The sequence below is a fragment of the Natator depressus genome, chromosome 9, assembly GCF_965152275.1.
Source record: "Natator depressus isolate rNatDep1 chromosome 9, rNatDep2.hap1, whole genome shotgun sequence".
NCBI lineage: Eukaryota > Metazoa > Chordata > Testudines > Cheloniidae > Natator > Natator depressus.
This window is the reverse complement of record NC_134242.1, coordinates 36018794-36032454: the sequence shown is the minus strand read 5'-3', so window position 1 is coordinate 36032454 and position 13661 is coordinate 36018794. Positions and strand designations below refer to the sequence as shown.

Sequence of the window (13661 nt, the reverse complement as noted above, 5' to 3'; positions counted from 1 at the left end):
GAGGGTGCTTCAAGCCTAAGCTTGCAGGCACAGTTGAGTACAGGCTCAAAATCAGTTTTTTTGCTTGGGTTTTGCTTCAGCCCAGGTTAGCAGCATCTACTTTGTGGTGAGAATGCCAGCTAATCAAGCTTGGGTGCTGTTAGCCCTTCAAAAACATATCCCACAATTCCACCTGGGCTCTACTTTGTCGACTTAATTCCTCCATTCTTCTGCACTGGAAACCACTGGGTCAGTGTTTAACTCCCACATTCCCCAACTCCACTTGAGCTGCATTCCACAGTATTTGATCAGAGATACTGCTCAAGAAATCCTCCTCACAGGCTGCTAGTTGGCCAGAATCTGACACCAGCCTTTTGGTAAAAAAGTGGTGTGACATCAGCAAGACCCATACGCTAAGGATGAATTCAGAGAGTGGCCCACTTTAATGCATCATTAAGAACCAGGGATGTCTTGCTAGAAATCCAGCCCAGCACAGGAGCTAGTACACTACCATTGTACACGCAGCCACATAGCTCTAACTTGGTTAAGGCTTTGCAGTGTGGATGGCTCATGCAAGATTAGCCTGGGCTAACTCTGATAATATGACAAACCCTACCTAGCCTTGCTCACATGTCACAACATAATTAACTCTTTGGAGTTGTATTTTATGCAGTTTAGTTTATAAAAGTAACTGTGTTAAAGGGTAGCTGAAGCCTTGCAATCAGTGACACAGCTCTGTCACTGAACTTGTCTTCAGACTTCGAGACAAACTGAACAAACTAGCAAAGACCTATCTGAAGGTTTTCTGTGTGAGTTATCTATAGAACCATAAAGAAGATACATACACTGAAGCAATTAAACACGTGTGTATTTAAGAATAAGTCAGATAGCCTCCTATGTTCACAAAGGTGACAGAAAGCTTGCACAAGATTTGTTTTAGACTTTCATTTAGACTAGGGCTGTTGATTAATCGCAGTTAACTCACACAATTAACTCAAAAAAAAAATTAATTGCGATTAATCGCACTGTTAAACAATAGAATACCAACTGAAATTTATTAAATATTTTGGATGTTTTTCTACATTTTCAAATATATTGATTTCTATTACAACACAGAATACAAAGTGTACAGTGCTCACTTTATATTATTATTTTTGATTACAAATATTTGCACTGTAAAAATGAAACAAAAGAAATAGTATTTTTCTATTCACCTCATACAAGTACTATAGTCCAATCTCTTTATCGTGAAAGTGTAACTTTCAAATGTAGATTTTTTTGGTTACATAACTGCACTCAAAAACAAAACTATGTAAAACTTTAAAGCATACAAGTCCACTCAGTCCTACTTCTTTTTCAGCCAATCGCTAAGACAAACAAGTTTGTTACATTAATGGGAGATACTGCTGCCTGCTTCTTATTTACAATGTCACGTGAAAGCAAAAACAGGCGTTCACATGGCACTTTTGTAGTGGCATTGCAAGGTATTTACGTGCCAGATATGCTTTGGTACCACCATTCCAGAGGACATGATTTCATGCTGATGATGCTCGTTAAAAAATAATGCATTAATTAAATTTGTGACTGAACTCCTTGGGGGAGAATTGTATGTCTCCTGCTCTGTTTTTTACCCGCATTCTGCCATCTATTTCATGTTATAGCAGTTTCGGATGATGACCCAGCACATGTTCGTTTTAAGAACACTTTCACAAATTTGACAAAATGCAAAGAAGGAATCAATCAGATTTCTAAAAACAGCTACAGCACTCGATTCAAGGTTTAAGAATCTGAAGTGATGGCCAAAATCTGAGAAGGACAAGGTATGGAGCATGCTTTCAGAAGTCTCAAAAGAGCCACCCTCAGATGCGGAAACTACAAAACCCGAACCACCAAAAATGAAAATCAACCTTCTACTGGTAGCATCCGACTCAGATGATGAAAATAAACATACATCAGTCCACTCTGCTATGGATCGTTATCGAGCAGAACCCGTCATCAGCATGGATGCATGTCCTCTGGAATGTTGGTTGACGCATGAAAGGACACATGAATCTGTAGTGCATCTGGCATGTACATATCTTACAATGATGGCTACAACAGTGTCATGCAAGTGCCTGTTCTCACTTTCAGGTGACATTGTAAACAAGAAGCAGACAGCATTATTTCCTGCAAATTGTAACCAAACTTGTTTGTCTGAGCGACTGGCTGAACAAGAAGTAGGACTGAGTGGACTTGTAGGCTCTAAAGTTTTACACTGTTTTGTTTTTGAGTGCAGTTATTTTTTTGTACATAATTCTACATTTGTAAGTTCAACTTTCATGATAAAGAGATTGCACTACAGTACTTATATTAGGTGAATTGAAAAATACTATTTCTTTTGTTTTTCACAGTGCAAATATTTGTAATAAAAATATATATCAAGTGAGCACTGTATACTTTGTATTCTGTTGTAAGTGAAATAAATATATTTGAAAATGCAGAATATATCAAAAATATTTAAATAAATGGTATTCTACTATTAACAGCTCGATTAATCACGATTAATTTTTTTTTAATCGCTTGACAGCCCTAATTTAGAGAGATCTTGGCTTTTAAAGAAATTTAGCTTTTTCTTTTTTTTGAAACTGTTTTTCTTTTTAAAATTTTCTCCTTGCATAGCTTTACTTTTAACTAACTTAGTGTTAAATAGGCTGTGCAGTAGATTTATGGTATAACATTTTTCCTTTTGCAATTTTGAGATCTGGTACAGCACAAACAGTTCAGCCATGTAATTCCCTAAACTACACCACTTGGCCCAGCTAGCCATATCCATCTTCTGTAGGGAGGAAAAAAAATTATAAAATATATGACTCCCATTTCATGAAGGTACTTAAGTATGTTTAAGTACCTCCTGAACTGGGGCCTAAATCTGCTTTTTAGCTAAAATTCGAGTTAAAAGCTTTTATTGCAGAGGTTTTCCATTCATTATAATATGGTATTATTAAAGTAAAAGAGTTTCTACATTTGTGACATTAGATACTCTGTATTCACATGTAGCTTTAAAATAAGGTATTAAAGTGTAATTTTGTATTTTCCATGAGGAATATTTGTTCCTCACCCTTTGCCCCTTTTCTAGAGGAAAGAATAAAAAACATGATACTGAATCACATTTGCTTTCTAGTAAAAGATTTTTACATTTTTTTAAATATACACAGATTACTGTAAAATGTAAATACCTTAAACACACACACACTATATGCCAATTACCCATGAAGGAAAATACTCTGTGGTATGGTATTTTAGTGTCAATTTGGATTATCTACCAGGTTTTTTAAAAACAAAAACAAAAAACCACCACACAACTCTCTCCTCTAACATTTTAACTTTTTATTATTTTTAACTGTAGTTTTTCCTTTTTTCTAGCCATGGTATTGCTTATCAGCAAAAGGTTCTGGGGCTCTAGGCCTGCTGGCTTTTGTTATATTTAGGGTGAGATTTTTGTCCCGGCATAGCTGTGTCACAAATGGAGCAAAGGGACAACACTATCTGGAATGTGTGGGACCAAGCCATGGAAGGGTAAAGCCCCAAGGTAAAGCTAGGAGCTAAGCCCAGGGCAAGAAAACAGATACAAATGAAGTGCAAGGTGCCAGATACAGATGGCATAGGACCAGCAGTGATGTCACCAAAAAATGGTTACTTGCCTTTCGTAACTGTTGTTCCTTGACATATGTTGCACATGTCCATTCCACTCTTGGTGTGTGCGCACCCCACACATAGATGCTGGAAATTTTTCCCTCAGCAGGACCTCTTGGGGCAGCTTGAGCACGCTCTGCCGCTGCACACCACTGGCACAAGGTTAAATGGCCCAGTCGACCCTGAGCCCCCTCAGGTCCTTCTTTCTGGAAACTCCAATGTAGAGAGGTAGGAGAATGGGTCACAGAATGGACACATGCAACACATCTCAAAGAAAAACAAACAGTTACAAAAGTTTAGTAACTGTTTTTAATTCTTCAAATGATTGCACATGAGCATTTGACTCTTGGTGACTCCCAAGCACAGGGATCGGAGTTCACATACACACAGACTGTAGTACAGCTCGACCAAATTTGGTATTGTCTCTAGAGTACTAGATGATGGCATAATGGGAAGAGAAAGTATGCACTGGTAACCAAGTTGCTGCTTTACACATGTCCAGGATAGGGAATCTGTGCTAGGAATGCCGCTGAGGAATGCTTGCGATCTTGCAGAGCGAGCAACCAGCTTGCATGGTGGTCAAATGCTTACTAGATCATAACAAGCACAGATACAAGATGAAATTCTCTGTTAGGACCCTGAAAGATTTTTCCTTCTGTCCCTATAGCCACAAAACGGTTTGGTCCTGTCTATGTAGAATGCCAGTGCTCATCTAACATCCAATGTGTAAACCGTTGCTCATCCCTATTTGCATGTGGTTTGGGGTAAAATACAGATAATTACATGGACTGATGTGAAAATCTGCAACTACCTTAGAGAGAAAACTCAGATGAGGACATAAGTGCACCTTATCTTTAAAGAAGGCTGTACAGTGGATCGGATGCAAGGGCATACAGTTCAGAGGCTCTTCTGGCAGAACTGATAGGAATTAGGAAAACCCTCTTCCACGAAAGGTATAGTAAACAGCATTTTGCCAAAAGCTCAAATGGTGGTCTCATAAGTTTAGACAAAACCAAGTTCAAGTCCTAAGAAAGGAACAGGCTCCCTTAATTGAGGGCACAATCTTTCCAGGCTTTTAAGGAATCAAATTGTCATGTCATTAGAAAAAACATAAAAGTTATCCATGCAAGAGTGAAAAGCTGATACTGCTGCCAGGTGAACCTTGATAGAGAAAACTGCTAAACCTTGCTGTTTCAGGTACAGCAAAAAGTTGAGCATATGTTGGATGGACATCTGCATTGGTGAGACTCCAGTTTGACAATCCCAGATAGAGAACTGCTTCCATTTTGACAGGTCAGTTGCCTTGGCCGAGAGCTTTCTGCTATTTAGTAAGACCCAGCAAACTTGTTCCAAGCCAGCTTCCTCTTTGGGATTTAACCCTGGAGCTTCCAGGCCATTAAATTAAGGGACTGCCAGTTCAGGTGGAGCAGCTGATTGTGGTCCTGAGAGATCAAATCCAGGTGCAACCGAAGTGAGACTGGAGTTGCCACTGAGAGGACCAGGAACTCATAACCTCGGGCAGGCACATAATGCTTGTTCTCAGCCCGTTTTGAAGTGGGGAGAAGAATGCAGAGGTCTGCCACAGACCCTTAACTGTCTCACCGAGAGGAAGAGCCATTCTGGAAGGATCTGCAGTGGCTAAAATACTGACCAGGCAGTGTGAGGATTCTTTTACTTCCTCCACCTGTATGCCCAGATTTAAAGCAACCCTCTAACAATTCTTGGTGTGCCTTAGTGTCATCTGGGAAGATGACATGACCCCTCCTGAGACTCCCTCATGAGGGGAAGAGGAAGAGAAGCCCAGCACTGGCTGCAGATGCTCCTCCATTTCCTGATCTGCAGGGTCCTGTTGAGCTCAGACTCATAGACTTTAAGGTCAGAAGGGACCATTATGATAGTCTAGTCTGACCTCCTGCACAATGCAGGTCACAGAATCTCACCCACCCACTCCTGTAATAAACCCCTAACCTATGTCTATGTGAGCTACTGAAGTCCTCAAATCGTGGTTTAAAGACTTCAAGGTTCAGAGAATCCTCCAGCAAGTGACCTGTGTCCCACACTGCAGAGGAAGGCGAAAACCCCCAGGGCCTCTGCCAATCTGCCCTGGAGCTGGCTCTTGCTGTCTGGCACTGGACTCTGTACCAGAGTCAAGAATGGGTGCTTCCCAGTGAGGAGGTGCCGCGGGCCTTTCCAATGCCACCGAATAGAAGTGCCCGGAATTCGATCTGGAAACGGGGAAAGACCCACAGACTCCAAAAAAAAGACACTGGACAGGTATAGGGCCCCCAGTGATCTCCTGGCCACCCACTCTATGGTGCTCCCGTGACAGGATACATGAAAGGATGGAAACATCTGGAGGAGGGGTAGAGAGTGTGGCTCCGAGACTGGGAAACGTTGTACCTGACCTCCAATTCAGAAGACGACAACTCTCCTTCCACTGACCATGGAGGCGCCATTCCAGACAATCGGTGTTGGCGATCGGTGCCAACACTGAGAGGCCTGCAGTAAAGCAAACATTGTGGGTTTTCCCTTTGATGGTACAGAAGGACAAGCCATCAGGGGTACATGAGGCTAGCATGATACCGACTGCTGTAGCAGTCCTGCTGGTTCTCCTGTGTTCGCCAGAACTGATAGCATCAACTCTTGTACTGCCAGCAATACTGGCACTGACAGAGTCAGGAGGTCTCTGGCAGCTGCAAATGCCTCTAGTATGATCGATTCCAAGATAAACTTTATACAATGCAGTGCCACAGATGTGGAAGGTGCTTCCTCTAGCTCTGGGCTTAACAGAGCCTACCTAAGCTGCTGTAATCAACAGTGTCATCTTCTGTGGTTCTGAAGCAGAGGAGTGCTTTTACTCAGACTGCACTCCACTTATCCCTATGCCAAGCAGACTTCAGTGCTGGGGATCCCCCCTTTTCAGCAGTCTGCTTCTAATACCTCCTAGGCACTGGGGATGGCAAAGTGGTTGTTGGGACTCAGGCACAGTAAAAGGCACACTCCTTACCGACATTGAGGCATTCGGTGCCAAGTTTTACCAACCTGGCTCAGATGGAGGTCTCCATGAGTAAAAAGTTTAGCCTGACTTCGTGATCTTTCTTCGTGCAAGGCTTAAAGTCCCTGCAAATTTGGTAACGCTCCCCAACGTGATCTTCCCCAAGGCACTTCAAGCAACTTGAGTGTGGGTCGCTCAAGGGCATAGGCCTATGGCAGGAAATGCAGGCCTTGAAGCCTGGTGACTGAGATGTCCCTCAGAACCAGGAATCAACCAAAATCATCAGATGGAGTAAAAACCTAACAAAGCAAACACTAAACTATTTACAATAAAATGCAGGAGAACAGAGTCCACTGAGAGTACATGGTCTAGATAATACTTAGTCCTGCCGTGAGTGCAGGGGACTGGACTAGATGACCTCTCGAGGTCTATGAAGAGCAAGAAGAACAGTTCGAGCAACCATCACGGGCAATAAGAAGGAACTGAGTGGGCTCATGGTCAGCTGGCCATTTATACTACTAGATACAGTGGCATACAGCAGAAGAGGGCGCTCAAGCCACCCAGATAGTTACCACTGAGGAAAAAAATTCCAGCAACTGTACGTGGAGCAAATACACATGTGCCATCACTTGAACAAAGTTATCTATCAATCTATTTAGATTTGATAGACAGTATGATCTCCCACTGCTTAAATGCACCGTGGTTCAGTAGATATGGCACTGGACTAGGTGTTAGGACACCTGGTTTCTATTCTAATCTCTACCACTGAACTGCCATGTCATCTTGGACACAGAACGTCACTTGTTCCATTTCCCTTCCCATTCTTTACCTGTCTTATCTATTTAGAATGTAAACTGTAGGGGGCAAAAATGATTTCTTGCTTTGTGTTTATGCAAAACCTAGCTCAAAGAAGCCTCAATCTTGGTTAGCACCTGAAGGTGTAACTATAATTCAAGTAACTACAAAAAGCTATTTTTAAGCTCATTAACTACACAATACACAGAAGAAACTGCAAATGTAAAAGTTAGGTGTCCCACTACCTACAACAATTCAGACCTATTTCATACTTGAACCACTGTGAGGGTGGTTTAATACTTTTATCTAGCTAAAGTTAATATACAGGGTTTTTTTTAATTTTATCTTTCTTAAGTTTTATACTTGTTACATTTTAATTTTAGTGCCAGTGCTCACAAGTGGGGCTGGGACTTGGCAGGGGAAAACATTAATGATTTTAATTACAACTAAATATATTGCAAAAAAAGTATCAGCTAGTGGCTTTTTGTTTTTTAAAGTTACATAACTTTTTTCCTCAAAAGGCCTGGTCCAGGGGTGAGCAAACTACAGCCCACAGGCCATGTCCAACCTGTTGGACCTTTTAATCTGGCCCTCAAGCTCCTACCAGGGAGCGGGGTCAGGGGCTTGCCCCGCTTCGCGCTCCAGCCGGGGAGCGGGGTGGGGAGCTTTCTGTGGGGCTCCTGGAAGTAGCAGCATATCCCCCCTCCAGCAACTATGCATGGTGGCAGCCAGGGGGCTCTGCACGTTGCCCCCACCCCAAGCACCGCCCCCAGCAGCTCCCATTGGCCGGGAACTTTCAGATGAAGACATTGTAAAGACTTCCGCTCCCCCCCCCCCCAGGGCCACACCTCTGCTTAGGAGCTGGAGGGGGGACATGCCACTGCTTCCAGTAAGCACCGCCTGGCACCTGCACCCCTGAGCCCCCCCCATGCCCCAGCCCTGATCCCCCTCCTGCCCTCCAACCCCTCAGGCCCAGCCCAGAGCACCCGCCTGCACCCCAATCCCCTCATCCCCAGCCCCACCCCAGAGCCTGCACCCCCAACCAGAGCCCTCAATCCTCCCGCACCCCAACCATCTGCCCCAGCCTTGATACTCCTCCCACTCTCCGAACCCCTTGGTCCCAGTACGGAGCACCGTCCTGCACTCCAGCCCCACCCCAGAGCCTGCATCCCCAGCTGGAGCCCTCACCCTCTCCGCCCGCTAATCCCCTGCCCCAGTCCTGAGGCCTCTCCCACATCCTGAACTCCTCATTTCTGACCCCATCCCAGAGCCCGCACCCCCAGCTGGAGTCGTCACCCCCTCCTGCACCCCAACCCCCAATTTCGTGAGCATTCATGTCCCACCATACAATTTCTATACCCAGATGTGACCCTCAAGCTAAAAAGTTTGCCTACCCCTGGTCTGGTCTCTTCCTAAGTAAAGTCTGGCTGAACACAACTTTCAACAAGCAATTAAAAGATAGCAGAGCAAGAGTTCCCACCTACACAAGAAAAATATACATTTGTGTTCCAAACCTGACCACCACTAACCATGAAAAATGCTTTCAAATAGATGAGTAGCAGCTCGCTAATCTCTGGTGTCTATTAACCACAGATAAACCTCTGTATTACATGCACAGCGCAAGCACCATATCTGGTATACTTAATTACGAGAACGTAACCTGTTCTCACAAGGGTATCCACAAAGAATGAAGCCCCAGCTCCAGTGCTGTCTACCAACTGAGTTGCCTTGGAACCACAGACCCTGCAGTCCCCCTGTCCAATGCAGTCTGCCAGGTGAACTGACAGGAAACCAGGCAGTTTTCTAAACATGCCTGTATTCTATTGGAACTTCATCAAATCAAGCTGTCCCCACTAAATGTTTTGTTTTGACAAATTAGCAAAAAATGTTTTGTCAGAATTTTCCCAACCAGCCCTAGTATCCACCATTTGTTCTTTGAAGGTATAGATAAGTGAACACCTGTGACTAGAATGCATTCCAGTGATTTAATTAGATACTTAATGTTTCAAATACTGACATAAGTAGTAGTGTTGGAAAGAGCTATCAAAGATGTGACGATTTTTCCACTAAACTTTCAGTTAAGTAAAATGCTCAATTAAATAGATTGAACTGTAATTAGTCGTTTCATCTGCCTTGCAACAAGTACTACAAGAAAACTGAAGGGATGTCTAATTTCAGAACCGAACCAACTAATACCACCTGTGTATATGCTCCTAAACACCACTAAGCCCATGATAATGTAGAAATGTTTACAGGCATAGATTTCTAAAAGTCTCAGACATTTACCATGTTACATGACTAGTCTTGACAAATTCATTAATATCTCTGAGGCATTAATTACATTACAATAAAAGGACATATACGTGCAAAATCCTATAGTCACTTTATACTCAACCTGTCCTTGCATTCACACAGTGTAAAATATATATATATATTTAAAGCATATTTTAGACAGAAGTGGTCTGGACTGAAGACTTTAAAACGTCTTCACCTGAAAGAACCACCAAAAATGGGAAGCAGTCCACTGATTACTTCAACTCACTAAACTGTGCAGTAAGGGCATGATAGGCTGTGATGCTACCCGAGTGCCTTGGTCAGTACATACAATGGGCACAGTGGAAAAGCAGCTGTTCTCCAGGCTGCATCTTTGATTCTGCCACAAGTGCTGGACCTCTTTAGAGCAATAAGTTTTCAGCCTTGTTTCAACTCAGAAAAAGGTCAAGTCAAGGCTGGGTTTAGCTAACGTGAGCTAGCTACGCCAGATCTAAACAGGACTGCTTTTCTTCACCAACACAAAGCCACACAGGTCCAATCTGTGGTTTGAGGCGAGATGGAAGGTCTTTATATCTTATATATTCAGAATCAAAAGGATTGTTTATTTAAAATTTTAGGCTAAATTAAATGTATGTTTTGAAAAGACTGAAATTTAAGGACTCGGACTGTTCAGGATGTTTTTTGTCAAGTTGATTTTATGCATTGAACGATGCCTCTCTACTCTCTATATAATGTAATCCCAGCACAACTATTGTATTAGATCATGAACAAAGTCCATTACAAGCAAGTTCTTATTCCGGGATGTAGTTAGTTCCCAGACTGAAAAATGGGGTTATTATTACTAGTAAGTGAAACCGACCTCACCCAAGAAAGCCATTCAATTCTACCAAAAAGCCACAACTTAAAAAAATAAATAAATAAATAAATAAACAAACAAACAGGTTAGCAGACATATCTATGTAATCATGCAATAATGATTCAACTAAAAGTGATTTCTTGATTCACATATTCATAAACATTTAAATTTGCACATTTCATTATTCATTAGTAGTTTAAACATAAATGGTACCTCTAACATGAGATCATCTTATGCTTGACATTAGTCCTAAACTGGTATTATATCTGAGTAAAAACATTGTTTTAAAACTAAAGTACCAAAACTTGGATTTTTGTCACAAACCGCAATTATATACTGTTCATCTTACATATCAGCAAGAAAACCACTGATTTAAAATTTAGTTTAGTTAGATACCTTGTTTATGAGATGCTCAGTGACGACTTCTCGTAGTCCAGTGTACAATTTTTCTCCATGTTTATGTAACACCATAGTATATGCATTCCTATACAGTTCCTCAAAGCTGAGACCACTGTTGTTCTTACGCTGGATTTCCTGGATCGCATTTTTCAGGAGATCCCAAATGCTGTTTACATATTTCTCATCCATGGTCATCTGCAATATTGAAGAAAATAAATTAGTATTTTCCAGAATTAAGAACTGTGGCTACCAGAAAATTAGCTGGAAACCACTGTAATTTGAAAGCAGCAGTAATGGCTTCTGTCAAATTTCTCTGATTCAAAATTTATGACATTTATCAGAACCTTAGATCAACGAAAGTTGACAAGATTGGTAGGGATTAACTTCACTGAGTCAAAGATAGCCTTTGCTATGATTTTTCCAAGTACAGTAACTCCTCACTTAAAGTCATCCCAGTTAACGTTGTTTTGTTGTTACATGCTCGTTTAAAGTTGTGCAATGCTCCCTTATAAGTCGTTTGGCAGCCGCCTGCTTTGTCCACTGCTTGCAGGAAGAGCCCATTGCAGCTAGCTGGTAGGAGTTCGGAACCAGGGTGGACCGGCAGCCCCCCTATCAGCTTCCCGCTCCCCTAGGTTCCCTGTGCAGCAGCCACCCAGCAGGCTATCTATTGGGCAGTTCAGCTGTCCTTTCCCCCACTGCCATGTGCTGCTCCTGTCCTCTGCCTTGAAGCTGCTCCCCAAGCATCCTGCTTGCTGTGCAGGGGTGGGGGCCAGAGGGAGGCTAATGTCAGGGTGTCCCCCTCCCCTGCTCCTGCACCCCACTTACCCCATCTTCCATAGAGTAGGGGACACACACCACAGGGCTTAGGAGGGAGGGAGCTTCCTGGCAGAAGCTGTGGTCTCAGCTTGCTGATTAACTTAACAAGCCAGTGTACTTAAAAGTGGGGTCAGCCTACTTAAAGGGGAAATGCGCATCTCTCTCTCTCTCTCACACTCACACACAGAGTTTGTGTCTCTGTCTGCCATGCTGTCTCCCCTCCCTCCATTCATGCTGCCTTGTAGAGTATCAGGCTACATTAACAACGAGTTAACCCTGGAGGGCTCAGCGCACTGCTAGTTCATCATTTAGCAGTAAGGCATTCCCTGGGAAATATCCCACCCTCTGACTTCACCACCTCAACCAAACTTCACAATCATCATTGCTGTGTACAGTACTAAATTGTTTGTTTAAAACTTATAGTGTGTGTGTGTGTGTGTGTGTGTGTGTGTGTGTGTGTGTGTGTGTGTGTGTGTGTGTCTTTTGTCTGGCAAAAAAATTTTTTTCTCTGGAACCTAACCCCCACTATTTATATTAATTCTTATGGGGAAATTGGATTCGCTTATCATCATTTCACTTAAAGTTGCATTTTTCAGGAACATAACTACAATGTTAAATGAGGAGTTACTGTACACCATCAAGAGCATCTTTTTTTTTTTATGACATTTTTTCCTTCAAAAATAGAGTTTTCATAGGACTCAACCCTGATTCCACAGGGAAAAAATTCTTGTTTTCCCCCGAAATATAACAACCAACCAATCTCCAAAAAGAAAAGGAGTATTTGTGGCAGCTTAGAGACTAACCAATTTATTTGAGCATAAGCTTTCGTGAGCTACAGCTCACTTCATCGGATGCATACTGTGGAAAGTGTAGAAGATCTTTTTATACACACAAAGCATGAAAAAATACCTCCCCCCACCCCACTCTCCTGCTGGTAATAGCTTACCTAAAGTCCAGGATTTGTGCTAGAAATGGCCCAACTTGATTATCACACACATTGTAAGGAGAGTGATCACTTTAGATAAGCTATTACCAGCAGGAGAGTGGGGTGGGGGGAGGTATTTTTTCATGCTGTGTGTGTATATAAAAAGATCTTTTCCACAGTATGCATCCGATGAAGTGAGCTGTAGCTCACGAAAGCTTATGCTCAAATAAATTGGTTAGTCTCTAAGGTGCCACAAGTACTCCTTTTCTTTTTTGCGAATACAGACTAACACGGCTGTTACTCTGAAACCAATCTCCAGTTTTCACCCACACTAACATACAACCTGACAAATTTTAGGCCATGGTATAAGCCTCACCTATGTGGAGTTCTCATTCGGAAGTAAAGTGGCCTGCATAGACAAGTCCTGAAATATGAATACCCTAGAGCAGTCAGACTAATTTCTGCGTAAATATATACCTTGTCCTCTTAACTATGGCCAAAATTGGGGTTTCACATATTCAGTACAAAATGCATGAGAACAAATGGCAAGAATCTCAAAATTGGGTTCCCAAGGCTTTTAAATAGTACACAACTTATGTGGACTCTGGCCTCTTAAAAGATTAATTGCAAAGAATTTCCCCTCCCATCTTCAAAATGTTAATATGTATTACTAAGTAATCCTATTTTTAATATTGTCTTGTTTATCTTTAAAATTTACATGTCTGATACGGTCTCTCTTCTGAAGCTTAGTTGGCACTAATGAAGTCCTGTTTTAGAGGACTTCATTAGTGCAAACTAAGGACTTTTAAGTTTGTGCCCACAGTGTCCACACAGGGAATTACAGTACAGCACTTTGGTGCATGCTGCAATTCACACCCTCTTAGTATAAACTGCAGGTCAGTGTAGGCATGCACTTAGTTTGGAACTAAAGGCTTGTATACACAGCACAT

General features: G+C 42.2%; 1 protein-coding gene across 1 annotated transcript in view; it reads right to left on the bottom strand.

The window, feature by feature from the left end:
- Positions 1-13661, bottom strand: part of CUL3 (cullin 3) — a 100304-nt gene that overhangs the window by 66440 nt on the left and 20203 nt on the right. Inside the window, exon 2 of the mRNA XM_074963921.1 lies at positions 10968-11165. Within this exon, the coding sequence (XP_074820022.1) occupies positions 10968-11165 (198 nt within the window). The remainder of the gene's footprint in view (positions 1-10967; positions 11166-13661) is intronic.